The 22,895-nt window shown below is 41.5% G+C and overlaps 1 protein-coding gene across 1 annotated transcript in view; it reads right to left on the bottom strand.

Moving 5' to 3' along the window:
- Positions 1-13,043: 13,043 nt before the first annotated feature.
- Positions 13,044-22,895, bottom strand: part of POLR1A (RNA polymerase I subunit A) — a 267,806-nt gene continuing 257,954 nt past the window's right edge. Inside the window, exon 34 of the mRNA XM_030191063.1 lies at positions 13,044-16,012. Within this exon, the coding sequence (XP_030046923.1) occupies positions 15,912-16,012 (101 nt within the window). The 3' untranslated portion in view covers positions 13,044-15,911. The remainder of the gene's footprint in view (positions 16,013-22,895) is intronic.

Here is a 22,895-nt window from a genome sequence, read left to right as displayed (position 1 = left end):
CAATTGAAACCCCAGCCTGAACCAGGTGGGAATAAAGCTGTGTAACCGTGTTGTAAGAAGGTACAAGAAAGACTGTGTAAACTGGTTCATACTAAAAAGGTCTGGGCTGCAACCTACCAAGCTATTGGTTTTTTCCCTCTGATAATGTACTGTTCCCTAAGTGAAGTAATCTGAACTAAAGTGAAGTTATATGGACTGTTTTTGAACCTGAGTTTGAAGTTATATGGACTGTTTTTGAGCCTGAAAATGACTGGGTTGAGCCTGAATTGTGCTCTGGGCTGCTAGCCTAAACAACCTGGAGTGAAGGGTGTTTTGTTGATTTGAAGCAAGAAAATAAAAGCTCTTACTTATAAACATTGGGCTTTGAATGTGCCTCTGTGAAAGGAACGGAGGGAGGAGGAAGTCCTGGGAGTTCGCAGGGCCTGGAGCCAGATTGCTGTGGAGTGAAGGCAACAGTCGTGTGGAGGAAGAGGCAGCTAAGTAGGGTCAAGCCTGGCTGGGTCCTGGATGGGCAACCCAGCTACAACATATGAGTTTATCTTGGGCAGACTGGATGGACCATGCAGGTCTTTTTCTGCCGTCATCTACTATGTTACTATGTATATACTATATTCAGGTACTTTTTCTCTCCCTATTGGGCTCACAATCTAAAAAGACTTGTTATTCTTGGCCAAACTAACCTACAGCAGGTAAATATTGAAAGACGTCTAAAAAGCTGTTTAGTGGATGTTCACATATTGATAAAAATTCTTGTTCTTATTTGCAGAGAGATTAAAACTTTCCATACTCTGATTGTCTCAGTGGAATCATGGTGGCAATCAAAAGATTCCGCAAACAATGGGCTCATTTTCAAAAGAGAAAAACGTCCAAAAAGTGGCATAAATCTGCATTTGGATGTTTTTTGCACAAAAACGTCCAAATTGGCATTTTCAAAACCAATTTTTAGACATTTTTCTATGAAGTCCGTCACAAGTGCATTCAAACAAGACTAACACTAAGACATTTTGAGCTAGACCTGTTTTTATAACAAATAAGGCACAAAAAGGCAGGGCCGCCGAGGGTGGGAGCAAGGGGGACAAAATTCCGCAGGCCTGGGCCTCCAAGGGGGGGCCTGGCGCCGGGGTCTCTCTCCTTCTCCTGCTCCCAGGCCGCCGGTGCTGCAGTCCCCGGTCTCACCTGCCTGCCCTCGGCTCTGTCGATAGCTTCCCCTCCATCCACCACCGTGACCGGGCCCCCTGCATTCAAATCGGCAGCGCCTCAGTCACCTCCGTGTGAAAGCGGCAGATTGCCTCCCTTCGGGCCCTCCCTCACTGTGCCCCGCCCTCGCGGAAACAGGAAGTGACGAGGGCGGGACATAGTGAGGGAAGGCCCGAAGGGAGGCGATCTGCCACTTTCACATAGAGGTGACTGAGGCACTGCCAATTTGAATGCAGGGGGCCTGGTCACGGTGGCAAACCAAGGGGGGCTATCAATGGAGCCGAGGGCAGGCAGGTGAGACCGGGGACTGCAGTGCCGGCAGCCTGAGAGCAGGAGAGGGAGGCAACAGTGGTTGGGGGGGGGGCAGCGGTGGCCCCGGGCCCAGCTCAGTCTCTCAGCGGCCCTGCAAAAAGGTGCCCTAAATGACCACTGGAAGGAATCAGGGGTGACTTCCCCTTACTCCTCCAGTGGTCACTAACTTCCTTCCACCTCCAAAATATGTGGTTAAAAACATTACTTGCCAGCCTCTATGCCAACCTCAGATGTTATACGCAGGTCCATTAGAACAGCATGCAGGTCCCTGAAATAGTCTAGTGGTGGGTGCAGTACATTGCAGCAGTGGCATTCCTAGGGGGGGGGGGGGGTGGTCCGCCCCAGATGCACGCCGCCGGGGGGGTGCTGCGCGCGCCTGCCCTCTGTTATTCCATGCTTCTTCTCTGCCCCGGAACAGGTTACTTCCTGTTCCGGGGCAGAGAAGAAGCATGGAACAACGGAGGACAGCCGCGCGCAGCACCCCCCCCCCCCCCCCGGGCGGCGGGGGGGGTCCTTTCACCGGGGGGGGGGGGATCCGCACTGCACCCGGGGGGCGGGGCGAATCGGCAATCCGTCCCAGGTGGCAGCCCCCTAGGAACGCCACTGCATTGCAGACAGGTAGGCCCAGGCCCAGGCCCAGGCCCAGGCCCAGGCCCACACCCTACCTACCTGTTACACTTGTGGAGGAAATTGTGAGCCCTCCAAAACTCACCAGAAACCCACTGTACCCAAATATAGGTGCCCCCTTCACCCATAAGGGCTATGGTAGTGGTGTAGTTGGGGGTAGTGGCTTTTGGGGAGTTCAGCAGACAAGGTAAGGGAGCAATGGTGAGATGTGTACCAGGGTGCATTTTATGAAGTCCACTGCAGTGCCCCCTAGGGTGCCCTATTGCTTTCCTGGGATGTCTGGGGGACCAGTCTACTACAAATTCTGGCTTCTCCTATATTCCAATGGCTTGATTTTGTGCGCTTTGCACTTGGACATTGTGTGTTTGAAAATGGACCAAAAAAACAAAATGTCCAAATCACAAAACCTTGTTCAAAACAGTATTTTTGAAAACAAAAGATAGATGTTTTTCTCTTTTGAAAATGACCTTCTTTCCTATTCAGATTTTGGATGTTTTTTTGCAAAACGTCCAAAGTCGGACTTAGACGTCATATTGAAAATGTCCCTCCAAGGAACAAAGTTTTATGTTGGGGGAATAATCAAAATGTCAAATGCAGACAGGTTTAATAAACTGCTTGATGACTTAATGTAGGCAAATTACACAATGAAAACTATGTCACCTAAGGATTTCTGTCCCAAACTGGACAAAGTAGTGGCTCAAAAATGGTGATCCCTTTTGCTTACAAATGAGAATTCACTTCTCCAGTAGCACTAACGGATAGGATACTTTGCTTACAAACCATCCAGGGTAACAGAACACAACCAGGACCGTGCGAGACATGATGGAGCCCAGGGCAGATGCTGGGGAGGGGGCCCAAAAGCTTCCTTGCAAGCTATCCCTCTTTCAACTTCAGGCAGATTTGGGGCTCCCTGTAACATGGGGGCCCAGGGCAATTGCCTTCTTTGCCCACCCCTAACACCGGCCCTGAACACGACACTGTGAGGGTAATCTATGTGTGAAAGTGAGGTAGCACAGATTTTTAGTCTACTTTTTAAAGACAAAGATACAGAGATGCCTTTGGGGTCTTTTTATTAAAGATTAGCACATATCTGCCACAGGACCCATTTCATTCCTATGCATAAAATGCTCTAATCTTTAGTAAAATACCCCCTATGTGTCTTTATAAAATATTAACAGTTGCAGGATTTGTAGGCCTAAATGGAAGGAATGGATCCTCAGGAGCTTAGCCTAGAATGGGTGGCAGAGCTGGTGGTTGGGAGGCGGGGCTAGTGCTGGGCAGACTTATACGGTCTGTGCCGGGGCTGGTGGTGGGAGGCAGGGATAGTGCTGGGCAGACTTATATGGTCTGTGCCAGAGCTGGTGGTTGGGAGGCGGGGATAGGGCTGGCCAGACTTATATGGTCTGTGCACTGAAGAGGACAGTACAAATAAAATAGTAGCACATATGAATTTATCTTCTTGGGCAGACTGGATGGACCGTGCAGGTCTTTTTCTGCCGTCATCTACTATGTTACTATGTTAGCTCATGAGCTTTGTACATAAATGATGATTCTACTTGTGCTCTGTCCAAACTCCTGCCCAAATATGCCTACTATAAATTCATGTAGAAGCCTAAGTAGACTGCTGGTATTTTTATGAGCAAGGTAATTTTATAAGAGGCACTTTAAGTAAGCAGTTCGCGGGGGGGGGGGGGGGGGGGGGCAGAAGTATGGTTTAACAATAGTACAAGGATAATAGCATTTTCTGTATCCCTGAACATTTGGGTCACAATATTTATTTTTAAAGAATCATTTTTATAAAGCAAGATTCAACTACAACTCACTATTCAACATGTATAACATTAGTATAAAGACTCCGCACAGTACAAACCGTTCATTAGTTTTAAAAATTGCAATCATCCACCCACCCCAGCCCCTTCAACACCCCACCCCTGCCTGATCCCTGTGTCATACCAATCAAGTGTAGAGGGTTATGAGTTTAATAATCTGCTGTGTGCCAGATGAGATAGCAAGTTCAAAAAGGGTTCCCAAATATGGGTGAGTTTCTGTCCAGGAATTGAGTCCAGTTTCCTAATCTGCATCTTCTCCATCATCAAAAATTGAATCATCTCTGAGCATCAATGTGCTAAGGTTGGTGGAGTAGCCGACAACCAACACAGTAGGATACATTTCTTCCCCCTAACATAATGCGTTTCAGAAAACCTTTGAAGCCTTTAGGCAGGGGATGTGGCACCGCAAAGACATCAAATAAACCAAGAGGGGTGAGTTTCCACCGTAGCTTCCACAAATAACATACACAGGCCGTCACGCCAACCCAGAAGGCTGTATTGGGTACAATTCCAGAACATATGGCCTAATGTGGCATTGTTCAAAGAACATTTCAAGCAGGTGTGATCAGGGCGCGTTCTGGCTCGATAGGCTTGTTATTTGTTTGTGGAAAAACAAATCCTCCGTGTGTAGATTCTGAATGGCAGTGGTCTGGAAATATATAAGGAAGAAAAAGATATATTAAAAATGAATAAATATGTATGTGGAGATGAGCAGCACGTCAAGAGTGCGAGACAGGTATCACATTGCATAAAAAATGGTATGAATGCTGTATTACGTGTGGAACCGTGTGAAATAAAAAACATACTGAAAAACAAACCAAAAGTATTTGACAGAGACCTGTTGGATAAGCTGCACTCTCAGTGTGAAGGGACAGTGAAAGGTCTAGTGGCAGATCGATGCACAATGCTTGGACCAGTGGTATAAGGTAGAAACAAGTCGGGGTACTGAAAAATAATTGGAAGCACAATCAGTGTGTAGGGGGAACTGAACGGTATGAAGGAAAGAAGCGAATAGTAGTGAAGGCTGTGAGATAGGTGAGACTTGGGAAACATGCTGAACCACTTGGGGATGTATAGCAGGAAAATATACAACGAAATAATGGAGGAACAGTGAAGGGTCAGGGGGGTAGCTAAATGTGCAGTACGTATAAAAAGGACTAGTGCTGTACAGTGGAGAAAAAGGCATAGCACTGTGAAAAACAAGATGGACATACGGATGGTGTGTAATGAAAACTGAAAGTGGTGTAGGAAGAGACTGAATTAAGGCGTAGTTGGGGATCGTGGAGCAGACAAACACAGTGCTCAAAGATAAAAAAAAGAATTAAAAAAGAATTACCTTTAGAAAGACCTGTGTGGTGATAAAGTTGGTTACTTCTTAACGTCACTGTGGCTATATTGTAGAAAATCTTTAGCATCATATCTATGTTAGTTGAATGTTCTAATGCATGCTTATTAAGTGTACCATTAGTACATAAGTATTGCCATACTGGGACAGACCAAAAGTCCATCAAGCCCAGCATCCTGTTTCCAACAGTGGCCAATCCAGATCACAAATACCTGGCAAGATCCCAAAAAAGTATAAAACATTTTATGCTGCTTATCCCAGAAATAAGCAATGGATTTTCCCCAAGTCCATTTTAATAATGTTCTATGGACTTTTCCTTTAGGAAGCTGCCCAAACCTTTTTTAAACCCAGCTAAGCTAACTATCTTTACCATATTCTCTGGCAATGAATTCCAGAGTTTAATTAGACATTGAGTGAAGAAAAATTTGTTTGATTCATTTTAAATTTACTACTTTGTAGCTTGATTCCATGCCCCCTAGTCCTAGTACGTCTACCCGTTCCACTGCACTCATTATTTTATAGACCTCTATCATAACTCCCCTCACCCGTCTTTTCTCCAAGCTGAAGAGCCATAGAAGCTTTAGCTTTTCATCATAGGGAAGTCGTCCCATCCCCTTTATCATTTTCGTCGCCCTTTTCTGCATCTTTTCTAATTCCACTATATCTTTTTTGAGATGCGGTGATCATAATTGAACACAATATTTGAGGTGCAATCACAGCATGGAAGCGATGCAAAGGCATTATAACATCTTCATTTTTGTTTTCCATTCCTTTCCTAATACCACCTAACATTCTATTTCCTTTCTTAGCCACCGCAGCACACTGAGCAGAAGGTTTCAACATGTCACCAATGATGACTACTACTACTACTTAACATTTCTTGAGCGCTACTAGGGTTACGCAGCGCTGTACAAATTAACAAAGAAGGACGGTCCCTGCTCAAAGGAGCTTACAATCTAAAGGACGAAATGTCAAGTTGGGGTAGTCTAGATTTCCTGAGTAGAGGTGTAGTGGTTAGGTGCCGAAGGCAACATTGAAGAGGTGGGCTTTGAGCAATGATTTGAAGATGGGCAGGGAGGGGGCCTGGCGTATGGGCTCAGGGAGTTTGTTCCAAGCATGGGGTGAGGCGAGGCAGAAAGGGCGGAGCCTGGAGTTGGCGGTGGTGGAGAAAGGTACTGAAAGGAGGGATTTGTCTTGAGAGCGGAGGTTACAGGTAGGGACATAAGGGGAGATGAGGGTAGAGAGGTAAGGAGGGGCTGCAGATCAAGTGCATTTGTAGGTTAGTAGTAGAAGCTTGAACTGTATGCGATATCTGATCGGAAGCCAGTGAAGTGACTTGAGGAGAGGGGTGATAAGAAGATAAGATGTGCAGCAGAGTTCTGAACGGACTGAGGGGGGGATAGATGGCTAAGTGGGAGGCCGGTGAGGAGTAGGTTGCAGTAGTCAAGGTGAGAGGTAATGAGAGAGTGGATGTGAGTTCGGGTGCTGTGCTCAGAGAGGAAGGGGCGAATTTTGCTAATGTTATAGAGGAAGAAACGACAGGTCTTAGCTATCTGCTGGATATGCGCAGAGGAGGAGTCGAAGATGACACCGAGGTTGCGGGCAGATGAGACGGGGACGATGAGGGTGTTATCAACTAAGATAGAGAGTGAAGGGAGAGGAGAAGTGGGCTTGGGTGGGAAGACAATAAGGTCAGTCTTGGCCATGTTCAGTTTCAGGTGGTGGTTGGACATCCAGGCAGCAATGTTGGATAAGCAGGCCGATACTTTGGCCTGGGTTTCCGCAGTGATGTCTGGTGTGGAGAGATAAAGCTGGGTGTCGTCAGCATAAAGATGATAGCGGAAACCATGAGATGAGATCAGGGAGCCCAGGGAAGAGGTGTAGATTGAAAAAAGATGGGGTCCTGCTTGGTGACTCCTAATGTGGAACCTGGCATCACGTAGCTATAAATCGGGTTCCTCTTTCCCACATGCATCACTTTGCACATGCTCACATTAAACGTCATCTGCCATGTAGATACCCAGTCTCCCAAGGTCCTCTTGTAATTTTTCATAATCCTCTTGTGATTTAACAACTTTGAATAACTTTGTGTTGTCAGTAAATGTAACAACCTCACTAGTTACTCCCATCTCTAGGTCATTTATAAATATGTTAAAAGGCAGCGGTCCCAGCACAGACCCCTGGAGAACCCCACTAACTACCCTTCTCCATTGAGAATACTGACCATTTAACCCTACTCTCTGTTTTCTATCTTTTAACCAGTTTTTAATCCACAATAGGCCACTACCTCCTGTCCCATGACTCTCCAATTTCCTCTGGAGTCTTTCATGAGGTACTTTGTGAAATGCCTTTTGAAAATCCAGATACACAATATCAATCGGCTCACCTTTATCCACGTTTGTTCACCCCTTCAAAGAAATGTAATAGATCAGTGCGGCAGGATTTCCCTTCACTAAATCCATGTTGGCTTTGTCTCATTAATCCATGCTTTTGAATATGCTCTGTAATTTTGTTCTTTATAATAGTCTCTACCATTTTGCCCGGTACCGACATCAGGCTCACCTGGTCTATAATTTCCCGGATCTCCTCTGGAACCTTTTTTAAAAAACCAGCGTTACATTGGCCACCCTCCAATCTTCCGGCACCACACTCAATTTCAATGATATATTACTAACAAGAGTTCTGCAAGTTCATTTTTTAATTCTATCAGTACTCTGGGATGAATACCATTCAGTCCAGATTTGCTACTCTTCACTTTGTCAAATTGCCCTATTAAATTCTCCAGGTTTATAGAGATTTCATTCATTTTCTCCGACTTGTCAGTTTTGAATACCATTTCTGGCACCAGTATCGCTCCCAAATCTTCCTCAGTGAAGACCGAAGCAAAGAATTAATTTAATCTCTCTGCTATGGCTTTGTCTTCCCTGATCAACCCTTTTACCCCCTCGGTCATCTAGCGGTCCAACCGATTCTTATGATGGCTTCCTGCTTTTAATATACCTAAAAATGTTTTTACTATGCTAACATTGTATTATATCTCTGGTATTTGAATCCCAGTGCTTTTAAATGTGTATATTTTTGACACTATTTCACAGTAGTACTGTTATTAGGTTTTGTTTAAAACCTCCTTATTCTCTTAGGTTATACCAATCACATTCACAATATTCATCAAGAAAGAATAAAAAAAAACTTTTATTTTTTTCAACTGTCCTCCCTTGGACAGAGGCTGTATAAGAACATTATACAGGAAGCAAAATCAACATACTCACAAGCTGCAATGGTAAATCCACATTTGCTTAGCTTTCTGCCTTTACAGGATCACTTATATACATCTCTACATAATGGTTGGCATATCATCATGTCAGCAATATTTTCACTCGGCTTACAATCAATGTTTAGTGCTGCAATGGTCATCTACATTCCTTCCGAGCTTCTCCTGTTCCACCCACTCACCTGCACAACTTTACTTCTTTGTTACTCACATTTTTCCCGTGACCCATAGGTCATGCTGCCCTCTGTTTGCTCTCATGATGAGCTTTCCATCATGTCAGCTATTTACAGCTTCAGGTATTATCTACAGTTTCAATTTACTGTTTTCAAGTTTATCTCATTTATTGTATTTATGTTTATTCTTGGTTATTTTACTGTTATGCTGTTAACAAAATTGTAAGTTTTATGTTAAACTGTACCTGCTGTACACCGCCTTGGGTGAATCTGTTCATAAAGGCGGTTAATAAATCCCAATAAATAAATAAATACACTTCTTGGTTTTATCAAACTGCCTGCTCTTCTCCTATGGGGTTTCCTTGGATCTGCTTAACCATTACTGCTTCTCAGGTTCCACCCTTCTCTTCCTCCAGGGTAATGTTGGGCTCTCAATTGCAAGAAGGACTTCCTTTAAGCTGTTTTTACTTGCAGGTTTATAGTGGAGAGCAGCAAACCAGAGCTTACTCCCTGGGCTCCAATTCAGTAAGTGATCAACATAAGAGGCTTTTTCTATATGTATGCTAGCATATAGACACAAAAAAATCATTTCTAAAATTATCTCCTGTATATATCAGGAAGTTACAGATCTGGAATATTGCTTGAAATAAATTAAGAGGCATATGTAGACTATTCATCCTTACTTCTACAAAAGCCAATTTGAAGTTGGTCCAGACTTTGGTTATATCTCAATTGGACTATTCTGGGATTTCAGATATTCTCATGAAAAGATTATAATTTTTCCAGAATACAGCTGTTAGTTTGATTTTTGGAAAGAAAAGGTTTGACCACATTTCTCCATTGTTGGTTTCTGTTCACTGGCTTCCTGTTAAAGCACGAGCCTTGTTTAAATTAGCTTGCTTTATGATTAAAATTGTACATTGTTTGGCTCCAGAAAGTTTGACTCTTACTAGTATTTCCTTCAGACAGAAACGTTTCCTGGTGAAAAGATTCCTATCTGTTAATATTTCCACCTTTTAAAAGTGTTTAGCATAAAAAGATGTTGGTGTCATCTTTTTCATATACAGCTGTTGCGATCTGAATGAGCTTCCTTTACCGGTGATGAAACAGACTTCTTATTTTGCTTTTTGCAGAAGTCTTATCTTTTCCAACAGCTTTTAAATTAGGGACAATTTTTATTTTCATTAATGTAATTGTAGTTCAGTATTTTATTGTAAACCGCTCTGGGTCCTTTGGGGGAGAAAGTGGTCTATAAGTACAGGATTAGATTAGACTTTTACCAAATACAGTGCTCTAAACAATAAAAACTGCAAGGATTTATTTATTTATTGCATTTGTATCCCACATTTTCCCACCTCTTTGCAGGCTCAATGTGGCTTACAATATATCATGAATAGTGGAAATAGAAGAGAATAGACATTTGGTATTACAGAGGATTTGGGGTTACATGATAATGTTAGAACATGATAGTAATATACCAAGAAAACATTATGAGACAGACCAGCAAGGGTTGCAAGAGAAAAGTTAAACTTCTACAAACCCTCGGTAGTGATTCCCGGCACGGCAAATGCAATGAAGCCCACCTGTCACATTTGCCACACGGGAAACACTACTGCAACTTAGTGAAAGGAGCTCTTAAATTGTAAGTCCTCCCAGAGACCTAGAAATACCTACTGTACCTAAATGTAACTCACCTCAAGCTACTACTGAAAACGGTGCAAGCTAAATCCATACAAGAGGTCTAATTTACTGAGCTTTTCCATTCCCCACCAGTGCCTTATTAGATCAGGCCCAAGTTATGGATTTTTTATTTTTAATTAGACTAGCCTAACGCATATGTGACTAGCTTTCAATAGCTAGTATACAGGTACAGATGCTCTGGCTGGCCTTAAACATTGGATTATGAGGTTGAGAAGCCAGAACTTTGCCTATGAGCCAGAGTAGCTTTGATAGGTTAAAGGGGTACAAGCTAGGACTAACATGCAATCTGAAGCAAATCTGACGTCACCCCTAAGAAACTGGATTGGTCCTTGGGGATTACAAAAGGGGTTTGCAGAGAACAATACCTTGTTGCCACACAACTTGAGGCTATTAATGGAACCCAAATTAGGGTATCTGTGATTCAAGCTTCCATGATCTGTTCAGCAATGATCCAAATCTTAACTAGAGATTCAATAGGTCGGGATGCCATTGTGGGGCATTATATACTATGGTACCGCACATGATTTGTTTTTGAGTGCTGTTATGTTGCTTGAAGTATCTGCTCCCAAATATGGACTAGTTACTGGCAATATACATATGTGAAAAACATCTTATTATAGACAATAATGCTTTATTAAAGAACATACTTGCATAAGTACTACATAAGCAAACATAAGGAGCTGAATACTCACTTAAATCATTATAACAACCCCTACATTAATTACCCAAGTCCATCCCTAAAATCAGTCTTGATTAAATTAACTTTCAGTCACTTATCTGCAAAAAAAGCCAAAAAGGACCTATCTTCATTACAACATGCAGCACTCATCAAACCAGTCCGGGTCCTTCAAAAATTCCTTGATGTTGTCCATTCAGATATACATGCCAACAGCATCCTGACCAAGGGGTTCAATGTTGTGAAAGCCTTTCAGTCACACACATGCAGTCCTGCAACATCAGTTTAACGTCTTCACAACATTGAATTATTTGGTCTGGATGCTGTTGGCATGTATATCTGAATGGACAACATCAAGGAATTTTTGAAGGACCCAGACTGGTTTGAAGAGTGCTGCATGTTATAATAAAGACAGGAAAAAAACTTTTTCTTTCTTTCAAAAATCCAAGATCAAGTGGCTTCCTTAGACATCTATTTGGGGGGGGTGGGGGGGTAGGAATTAGTGAAGATTATACCATATACAAATCATGTAAGAAATTATGTCGACGTTATTTCCATATTATTAATAATCTCTGATGTTATTTTGCTTCTAAGAAAGTCTTAAGCTGATCAGGCAAATAATAGACATTTTGTTTGATTCAATCTAATCACACATTTACAAGGGTATGCAAGAAGAAATGATCCTCCTATTTCCAAAATCTTCGACCTCATAGATAGAAACTTTTTACTCTTTTCCTGTGTGGTTTTAGTCACATCGGGGTAAAGCCAGATTTTCTGGCCAGCAAACATACGGTTAGTTGATTTAAAATACAATCTCATTCTTGCATTTAAGTCCTGATAGAAAACAAAGGAAACTATCAACGTCCCTCTTTCAGTAGCATCCACAATTGATTCTTCCAAAATAGCTGTTATATTTTGTAAGTCAATTGAAGATTCTCTTTCTACTATTTTCATTGCGCTTGGAATATAGTAAATGTTTTTTCTGTATTATTATTTGTTCTTTATTAATGGCTGTATTACACTTTCCAGTATTGTTTCTGTATGAGTATATTTAAAAATAATAAAAATTATAAACCATAATAAAGACAGGTCCCTTCTGGTCTTTTTTTTTTTTTACAGATAAGTGACTGAAAGTTAATTTTATCAAAGGGATGGACTTATTGGGTAATGTACGGGTTGTTATAATGAGTTAGGTGAGCATTCAGCTCTGTTTGTTTATGTGGTACTTATGTAATTAAATTCTTTAATAAAGCATTATTGTCTATAATAAGATGTTTTTCATATCTGTATGTTGCCAGTAACTAGTCCATATTTGGGAGGAGTTTTATTCAGGACTGTTCTAAGTTGGTTACCCTTTTAGTAATTCTTCTATTTAGTAGCTCGAAGTACCTGGACATTTTCTGAAGATTGCTCCTGCCTTTGAAGAGTGTATGCCTGGACTTTATGAAGGTGATATTAACAATGTGTTGATTTTGTTAGCCTTGGTAGTGAGAATAAATACTCTGTGGATTCCAAGAATAATATGGTGCCAGTAACTCAAGATGAGAACTTGATATATTCCTCTCCCTCAATCTCATTCCCCAGGCCCTCAGCTTCTAGCCTCCTTAGTCTAGTTCCAGTACTGTCCTGTTCCAGCCAGTTCCTCCTCCAAACGGGTGGTTTCTAGCATCTAGCTCCGGCTCCTCCCCAAGAGTACCAGTGTGGCCAGGTAACCTGACAGCTACGCATGGGTCTGATGAAAGAAGCATTGCTCTCAAAAGCTAGTCACAAATGGATTAGGTTAACCTTTACTTTTTTGGGTTCAAGTGGACTAACATAGCAACTATTTTACTTTTTGAAGAATAAAACAGAAGCAATACCGTATGTGCAAACATATTTAATGAAAAAATACAATAAAAACTTGAATAATGTTTCATTTTACAAATATTTACAGATATGGCATATAAATCTAGCCATCCTAAACACAGGAAAAAAAAAACATTACAGAAATGAACCCATGAATTCATAAATAACACACCAGGACATACACAATATTCTTTGTAAAAGTATTTATATTCCCCTAGATAGAAAATGCATACTTATTATTCTTTTACTCATATTTCTGTAAGCTAAAAAAAAAAATCTCAAAATTAATTTAACAATTATCATTTTAACCACTTATAAACATTTCAATCAGATGTGAAAATTATATCAATTTATTTTAACTCAGTCTTATGACAGGCAGTAGAAGATAATTTGTTTAATAATTTTACCATGATATGTATCTGTTTAAACTTTATATTATCTTTCTTTGCAGAATCATGTGATTTAATGAAATGTTTTGAATAATTTTTACATATGGTGTTTTTCATTTCACTCTGGTGATTTGCTGCTGTTTTCCTTACCTCACAAAAATGATAAGCTGATTGGGATTGAGACATGGACTGAGCTCCATTTTAGTAAGTGCATATACTCATGCAGTACTCTCCTATGGGGTAATATTACTTCTCAGATCCTTCCCTGATTCGCTGTTACACTGCATATTTACTAGTATACACATACTGCAAACAACCTTGGTTCTGTCTGTCAGAATTCTCACTACCTTTCCTCGGTGGAGGTATTAGATACTGTAGGTAAGATGGCTAAATTGATGACACTTAATTGTAATGGCGTTCCCTTCCTGCCCTGTCATGTCCACATTTCTTAGAAGCTTGCAACTGCAAATAATGTATTCATCAACCAAAAAGTATAGTAGTCTACACACTACCAGAGCCAGAGAAGAGATGGGGGTTCTTCAATTCTTCACCGAATGCCATTGGAGAAGTCTGTCAAAATCAGCAGATACATCTAACCTTTTAGTTTGCTCCAACTGGAAACCACCAAAACATAAACATTCTTTTTAGAGGACACAGAGGCAATCATGAAAGTAGCGGGATAGTGAAGTCAAGTGCTCCAGGAGACAAAGAAAATACCAGGTTTTCAGATGAGCCAGAGTCATAAGCAGGGGGCAGAATATGCCAAGCAAGTCTATCATCTAGAACAAAACTTCTCTAGAGTTGTATTCAAAGCCATAAAGATCATCCTCTGCAAACAGCTTTGAGCAGCCTTCTTCTATGAATGGAGAAGGCAAGAGAAGAGTTTGGATTCTCCTGAGGTGGTCTGTCCTGAAGAAAACATTCATCCATATGGGGTTTTGGAATTCGAACAGTCACCAACCACTGCCAGACAGTGATATGGTATTACTAATCCATGCAACAACCACCTAAAGCAGCAACACCACCAATGCACAAACCATATTAATGCTAATCGAAGTCTGTAAGCTTTTGTTTAATTTGCATGAAAAGCAATCAAAGTTAAATTGCTTACTCCATTACATACTATATAAAACGGTTTTCCAGTTTTTAACCAATACAAAACAAAATCAACTCTTATTTCCCCCCCCCCCCCAATTTTTTTTACAAGGTATTACATACAAACATTAATTAAAAAACAAACAAAAAAAAAAACTTTTCCATCTCAGGTTTATAAAATATATCTGGTAGATTGCTTTTCTAAGGTTCCATTAAATATGCATTTAGGAGGGAATTCAGTACAGATTGCCCAATGTTAGGTGCCGGAATTACATACACTAAGCACAAATCTATGAAAGCATTTGCGTGCAGCGCCGTCTTTACGGAATACTAGCTTACTGTGCAATTTTCTGCAAAACTTTGGGTGCGAGCACTAATACTTGCAATTAACTACTGTCAGGTGCAGAAATGCAATTCTACAACTGTGCGCATAGATCCTGGGAATGCCCCTGACGCACCCATGCCCCTCCTCTGGCCTCACCCCCTTTGCAGTTGTGTGCAAAATAAATTAGGCGAACCGGTTACAGAATAGGGGCGTAGAGCAGATCTGCTCATAATTACCGACTGCCAAGTAGCACCTGTTAACATTATTGGTTATCACCTAATCAACTTTGGGCGACCTATACAGAACCAAGGGGATTTAAAGACTGACATGCTGTGCTGTATAAATACACACACAGCTATGTATGTATGTATGCTCAGGAATGAAGCAGAAATGTTTCTCCTTACAACAGAGCAAAAACACAAAAAGAAAAAGAAGGGGGTAGATCAATGTGTTTCCAACAAGTGTCTTATTATAAAAGTCAACTGCAGCAAAGACTTGACGCGGTCCTGCGTTTCGGCACCTCAGAAGTCAAGCTATATATTTAATTGCAGTTGATGAAAGCTGCATGAAGTGTAGAGTGGTGAGTCTACATTTACTGCTCATTTATGCAGACCTGCAACTCTGCACTTTATGTAGGTTTCACCGTTTGATGGCACATCTGATGCTGTTGTATTTAAAGTGCTATTTCATCGAGTGTTTGTGTTTCATTGAAGAACTTTCATCAACTAAGTCTGAATATACAGCTTGACTCCTGAGGCAAGTGCATGTGGTGCCGAAACCCAGGACTGCGTCGAGTTTTTGCTGCAGTTGATTTTTATAATAAAGGACACGTGTTTGGAACCACATTGGTCTACCCCCTTCTTCTTTGTACGCAGCATGCCCAGCATGTACCCTGTGCGACATGCCCGCTGACGCACCCTCATTCCAACCACTTTGCAAGGGAAGCCAATGGAAGATTCCCTTGCACCCTGTGTGGCTGCACCACTCGCATATAGCTTGCTATGGCCCTGTATATGTATAACTATATACATATCTCAAGAAGGATAAGTACACAATAAATATATCCACAAATGTCAATCAACCATTTCATTACAAAATATAGAAAATGCTCCTTGAAATGACGAAACTACTTGAGTGGTTGTTTTAGATCAAACAAGCCAGTTCCTCCTTTGACAACTTTTCCAACAACCAGACATGCAGAAGGAGATCGGAGTTCATCATGAGCACCTGAACGCAGAGAAAAATAATTAAAAATGAAAAGCTTAATGCAGAGAGGGTTCACACACATTACAGAAAGAAATGTTTCAATGTTAATGCTATAGGCATGCACAATGGAAAAACAAAAAGAGGGTTCATTCTTCTCACTGTTTACTTCTTACCTTTGATTATGCATAACTGATTCTCACTACCCAAACTGAGTTCATATCCCACCACTTAAAAAAAAAAAGTCAATTGTGAACTGAACCAGAAAACACAACAGAACTGTTTGCTCTTTGCAGCTGCATCTTCTAGAAGTTTCTTACTTGTAGCAGGTATTCTCAGAGGACAAGAGGATATCAGTCCTCACAAGTGGGTGAAATTATCTGAAGGAGCTTGGGCAGAAGATATGTAAATACTGTTATACAGAGACACCTTAGTTCTTATGAAGCTGTTACTAGGAGAAGTCAGTTCCAAGGGAGGTAGCTATAGGTGGGTTTACAGGTAATGGTTTCTCTGAGAAGCATGAGATGAAGTTCTCACAAGGGGAAACCCTTAGAGAAATCTTACCTTGACCAAAAAATTACACCTTTGAAGTGACAATGAAGTACACCAGAAAATGTAAACATGTTTTTGTTGGCAACAGGCAATTTTCTGTACATCTTTTGTTTCTTTCAATGAAAAAAACTTTGGGGGGGGGAGGGGAGGGAGGTAACTTCAGTACCTGTGGCCAAGAAGGCAGGAGTTCTCATGGCAAAGACATCAGATCATGTGCTTGTGAAAACCACCCAGAATGCCTAAGGTCCCTTCAAGTGACATCATAATTTAGTGCCAAGCTTTTAGCATTTAACCCTGTTCTGGTTATGGCATGGATTGAAGGAGTAGTAGTTTTAGTACCTGTAGCCAAGGAGGTTGGAGTTGTCATGCCAGAGACGGTGGTTCAGGTGCTTGTGGAAGCCACCTGGACACACTATGTTATTCAAAGTCCCCTCTAGTGATGCCATCATTTAGCACTGGACTTTTCCCATTTAACAGGGGCCCACTAGCTGCACAGATTAGAGTAGGAAGAGCTTTAGCACCTGTGACCAAGGAGACTGAGGTTGTGGCAGAGATGGTGGACCAGGCACTTGTGGAAGCCAGCTGGAACACTCCAAGATCTTCTCCAGTGATGTCATTGTTTAGAGAAGACTTTCCCCATTTAACTGGTACTTGGTTATGCGTATAATTGCCCATAGTTGGGATTCTACATATTGCGTACACAAAATCCATAGCACTCAACTGCAAGGGGGGGGGGGGAGGTGGACCTGGGAAAGGCATGGACAGGTCAAGTGCATGCTTAGCACGCACACGGGCTATAGAATACTAATCAGTTATACACCTGAGAACATCTAGGCGTGAACATTTATACCAGCCTTTAAGTTAGGGTAAGTGCTCCTGCCTAAAGTTCTTCATGTAATTGCCATTATAGAATACCAGTGTAAGTCCTAAGTTACGTGTCTAATTGTAATATAGAATTTGTGCTTAGCATGCATCATCCCAGCACTTATTTTAGGTGACATGTAGAGTATTACTCCCCATCGAGGTTATAGCCCTGAAAATGCTTTATGTTTTGCCGCATCTGGGGAGTCAGGGGTGGACAAGAGCGGGAAGAGAAAAAAACACCAGATGGAGAAGGGGGAGCGAGAGGCAGAAGATGGTGGATGGAAGTGGGAGGAAGGCACTGGATGGAAGGGGAAAGACAGAAAAAAAAAAAAGGAGAGACACTGGATGGAAGCAGGAAAGAGAAAGAGGTCAAATGCTGAATGGAAGAAAGAGGATAGAGTTAGTGAAAGACTGGGGAAAAGAGGAAGGTGAATAGGAGAGATGAAAAGAGATGGAAAACTGTAGGAAGACACAGTAAATGAGGGAAACTGAAGACTGGATAGAATGAATTAAATCTGGACAGAGGGGCAGAAAAATAAATCTAACAACACTGAAAGGAAGAGGAAGAAAGAGAAAAATGACAAACAGACAAGAACATAAGTACATAAGTATTGCCATACTGGGACAGACCGAAGGTCCATGAAACCCAGCATCCTGTTTCCAAGTGGCCAATCCAGGTCACAAGTACCTGGCAAGATCCCAAAAAAGTACAATATATTTTTTGCTGTTTATCCTAGAAATAAGCAGTGGATTTACCCCATCTATTTTAATAGTGGTCTATTGACTTTTCCTTTAGGAAGCCATCCAAACCTTTTTTAAAACCCATTAAGCTAACCACCTTTACCACATTCTCTGGCAACGAATTCCAGAGTTTAATTACATGTTGAGTGAAGAAATATTTTCTGCAATTCATTTTAAATTTACTGCTTTGTAACTTCAATATGTGCCCCCTAGTCCTAGTATTTTTGGAAAGAGTAAACAAGTGATTCACGTCTACCCATTCCACTCCACTCATTATTTTATAGACCTCTATCATATCTCCCGTCTTTTCTCCAAGCTGAAGAGCCCTAGACCTTTCAGTCTTTCCTCATAGGAAAGTCGGCCCATCCCCTTTATCATTTTCATCACCCTTCTCTGCATCTTTTCTAATTCCACTATATCTTTGTTGAGATGCAGCGACCAGAATTCAACACAATATTCAACGTGCGGTTGCACCATGGAGCGATACAAAGGCATTATAACGTCGTTTTTGTTTTCTATTCCTTTCCTAATAATACCTAACATTCTATTTTGCTTTCTTAGCCGCAGCAGCACACCGAGCAGAAGGTTTCAACGCATCACCACCGACGACACCTAGATCCCCTTTCTTGGTCGGTGACTCCTAAAGTGCAACCTTGTGTGCAGCACACTGAGCAGAGGGTTTCAACATATCATCAACGACATAAAGCAAAAATCAGAGACTGGGACCAACAAAATTTAAAAATGTAAAGGGCTGGACAACAAAGGTAGAAAAAAAGAATCTCATGTTTAGTTTAGTATAACGTAGTGCAATAGCCTTGTTAAAATAAGGTTAATAAATTGCTAGCCTTAAATACAAATTTTTAAAAATGGAAAATAAGGTGATAGCTTTTATTGGATTAATTTTAATATATTTTTGACTAACTTTCAGAGACCAAAAACTCCTTCCTCAGGTCAGGGCAGGATACAAAGAGGATGCTGCATGGAGAGGGATATAACCAGCAGAAGTAAGGTACTGATTTCCCTGTACAAACTGTTGGCAGGGCCCCATTGAACATTGTGTTCAGTTTTGGAGGCCATATCTTATTGACATAAAAAGACATGAAGCAGTTCAGAGAAAGTGAAGAAAATGGTATGGGGTTTGCGTCACAAGGCAGAGACTTTGGACCTGAAGATGTATACCCTGGTGGAAAAGGAGAGACGGGGTGATAAGATACAGACATTCAAATATTTGAAAGGTATTTATCTACAAACAAACCTTTTCCAGAGTTGGAAAGGCATGAGAACTAGAGGGCATGAATTTAGGTTGCAGCACGACCAAATCAGGAATAATGTCAGGAACTACTTTTTCATGGAGTGTGTGGTAGATACCTGAAATGTGCTCCCATGGGAGGTGGTGAAGATGAATATGGTAACAGACTTCAAAAACGTTTGGGATAAACATAAAAGAAACCTGTATGGAAAGAGAATGGACACAAACAAACTTAGTGTTTAGATGGCAATTCCAGTAATTGGGAAGTAAAGCCTATGCTGGGCAGACATCTATGGTCTGTGCCCTGATCATGGCTGGACAGATTTTGATGGGCTGGAATGGGGCTTCGATGGTAGCTTCAGTAGTTGGAAAACAAGGCCAATGCCAGGCAGACATCTATGGTCTGTGCCCCGAGAATGGCTGGACAGATTTTGATGGGTTGCAGGAGGGCTTCAATGACAGCTTCTGTAGTTGGAGAACAAGGCCAGTGCTGAGCAGACTTCTATGGTCTGTGCCCCTGAAAATGGCAAGGTCAAATTAAGATAAAGTATTGCATATGTAGTAGCACATTATGCCTTATGCTATGAGTTTATCTTGTTTGGGCAGACTGGATGGACTGTACAGATCTTTATCTGCCATCATCTACTATGTTACTATGATGCTGTTATGGTATTTGTTAATTTGTAATGTAGTGACTGTAATGTGTCAGTTTTTGAAATTTATATCTGCTATCTTTGTATTTTGCATAGTACAGGGGGGTATGTGCCACTTTTTCTCTCTCTCTGGTGTTGCACTGTATGCAGAGTCTGGCTTCTTGGAAGCCAGCTTAATTTTTGTCTAGATATTTTATTTTTAGTTTGTGATTACTTATCCAAATACTGGGTAAGGGTCTATGTTTTGCACGTGCAAGAGAGACTAAGTTTTCTGTTAGCATTGAATGTTTGTGTAGGATTGATCTATATTAATCTGGCTTGTTTAATTTTCCAATAGGTGTACTGATATTTTTTTTTATATTCATAATTTGAAATTATAAATAGTATGCCAAACAACTGGAGTGAAAAAATTTAGGGCTGCACGTTAATAGAGTTAACCATTAATTATTAATCAAACTAAAAAATGTAATTGCAATTAATAATTCACTGCCCTCCCTTTCCCGCCCGCAAGCATAAGCACATAAGCACTGCCACGCTGGGAAAAGACCAAAGGTCCATCAAGCCCAGCACTCGGTCTCCGACAGCGGCCAATCCAGGCCCCAAGAACCTGGCAAAGCCCCCCAAATTTAATAACGATCAATGGACTTTTCCTTCAGAAATCTATCCAGACGCCCTTTAAACTCAGCAAGGCCAGCTGCCGTCACTACCTTCTCCGGCAATGAGTTCTAGAGTCTAACTACACGCTGAGTAAAGAAAAACTTTCTCCGATTTGTTTTAAACCTAACACATTCTAATTTCATCTTGTGTCCCCTGGTTCTATTATTGTTAGAAAGCGTAAACAAACGCTTCACATCTGTCCGCTCTATCCCGCTCATTATTTTGTAAACCTCTAGCATATCACCTCTCAGCCGCCTTCTCTCCAGGCTAGAGTCCTAGCCGTCTTAACCTCTCCTCATAGGGTAGTCGTCCCATCCCTTTTATCATTTTTGTTGCCCTTCTCTGCACCTTCTCCAATTCCTTTATATCTTTTTTGAGATGAGGCGACCAGAACTGAACACAATACTCCAGGTGCGGTCGCACCATGGAGCGATATAACGGCATTATAACATCCTCATGCTTAGTTTCCATCCCTTTTCTAATAATACTCAACATTCTGTTCGCCTTCTTAGCCGCCGCAGCACATTGAGCTGAAGATTTCAACGTCCTATCCACAATGACTCCCAGATCCCTTTCTCGGTCCGTAACTCCTAACGCGGAACCTTGCATGACATAGCTGTAATTCGGGTTCCTCCTTCCCACATGCATCACTTTGCACTTGTCAACGTTGAAATTCATCTGCCATTTGGACACCCAATCCCCCAGTCTCACAAGGTCTTCTTCTAATTTTTCACACTCCTCCCGTGACGAGACAACCCTGGATAATTTTGTGTCATCTGCGAATTTAATTACCTCACTAGTTACTCCCATCTCGAGGTCATTTATAAATATGTTAAAAAGCAGCGGTCCCAGCACAGACCCCTGAGGGACCCCACTAACCAACCTTCTCCATCGAGAATTATGGCCATTTAACCCTACTCTCTGCTTCCTATCCTTTAACCAGCTCTTAATCCATAATAATACACTGCCTCTGATCCCATGACACTCCAGTTTCCTTTCGAGTCTTTCATGCGGCACTTTGTCAAACGCCTTCTGAAAATCTAGATATACAATATCCTCCGGCTCCCCTTTGTCCACATGTTTGTTCACCCCCTCGAAAAAATGCAGTAGATTGGTGAGGCAAGACTTCCCTTCACTAAAACCGTGCTGACTTTGTCTCAGTAGCCCATGCTTTTGTATGTGCTCTGTAATTTTATTCTTAATAAAAGCCTCCACCATTTTTCCCGGCACCGACGTCAGACTCACCGGTCTATAATTTCCCGGATCACCTCTGGAACCCTTTTTAAAAATCGGCGTTACATTGGCCACCCTCCAATCTTCCGGCACCACACCTGTTTTTAGGGATAAATTGCATATTACTAACAGTAGCTCCACAAGTTCATTTTTCAGCTCTATTAATACTCTGGGATGAATACCATCCGGTCCCGGTGATTTACTACTTTTCAGTTTGCAGAACTGCCCCATTATATCCTCCAAATTTACAGTGAAATCATTTAGTCTTTCTGACTCGTCCCGCTTCAAATATCATTTCCGGCACCGGTATCCCTCCCAAATCCTCCTTGGTGAAGACCGAAGCAAAGAATTCATTCAATTTCTCCGCTACGGCTTTGTCTTCCCTGATCGCCCCTTTAACACCACAGTCATCCAGCGGCCCTACCGATTCTTTAGCCGGCTTTCTGCTTTTAATATACCTAAAAAAAGTTTTGCTATGTGTTTTTGCTTCTAACGCTAACTTTTTTTCAAAGTCCTTCTTAGCCCTCCTTATCTCCTTTTTGCATTCGGTTTGACATTCCTTATGTTTTATCTTATTGTCTTCAGTCTGTTCTCTTCTCCATTTTCTGAAGGATTGTTTTTTGGCTCTAATAGCTTCCTTTACCTTACCGTTTAGCCACGCCGGCTGACGTTTGGTCTTTTTTCCTCTTTTTCTAATACGCGGAATATATTTGTCCTGTACTTCTAGGAGGGTGTTTTTGAACAGCATCCACGCCTGATTCAAGTTTTTTACCCTTTCAGCTGCTCCCTTCACTCTTTTTTTCACCATTCTTCTCATTTTATTGTAATCTCCTTTTCTAAAGTTAAACGCATGCATGCACGGTTGGTCTGGCACCTCTTCCTACCCTTCTGGACCACCGGGATCTCTCTTACCTTTATTTTATTTTTTAACCCAGCAAATCTTTGCCGTGCAGCAGCA

Source organism: Microcaecilia unicolor, chromosome 2 (genome assembly GCF_901765095.1).
Source record: "Microcaecilia unicolor chromosome 2, aMicUni1.1, whole genome shotgun sequence".
Lineage (NCBI taxonomy): Eukaryota > Metazoa > Chordata > Amphibia > Gymnophiona > Siphonopidae > Microcaecilia > Microcaecilia unicolor.
The sequence above is the reverse complement of the archived record's forward strand: the minus strand, read 5'-3'. Positions and strand labels throughout refer to the sequence as shown.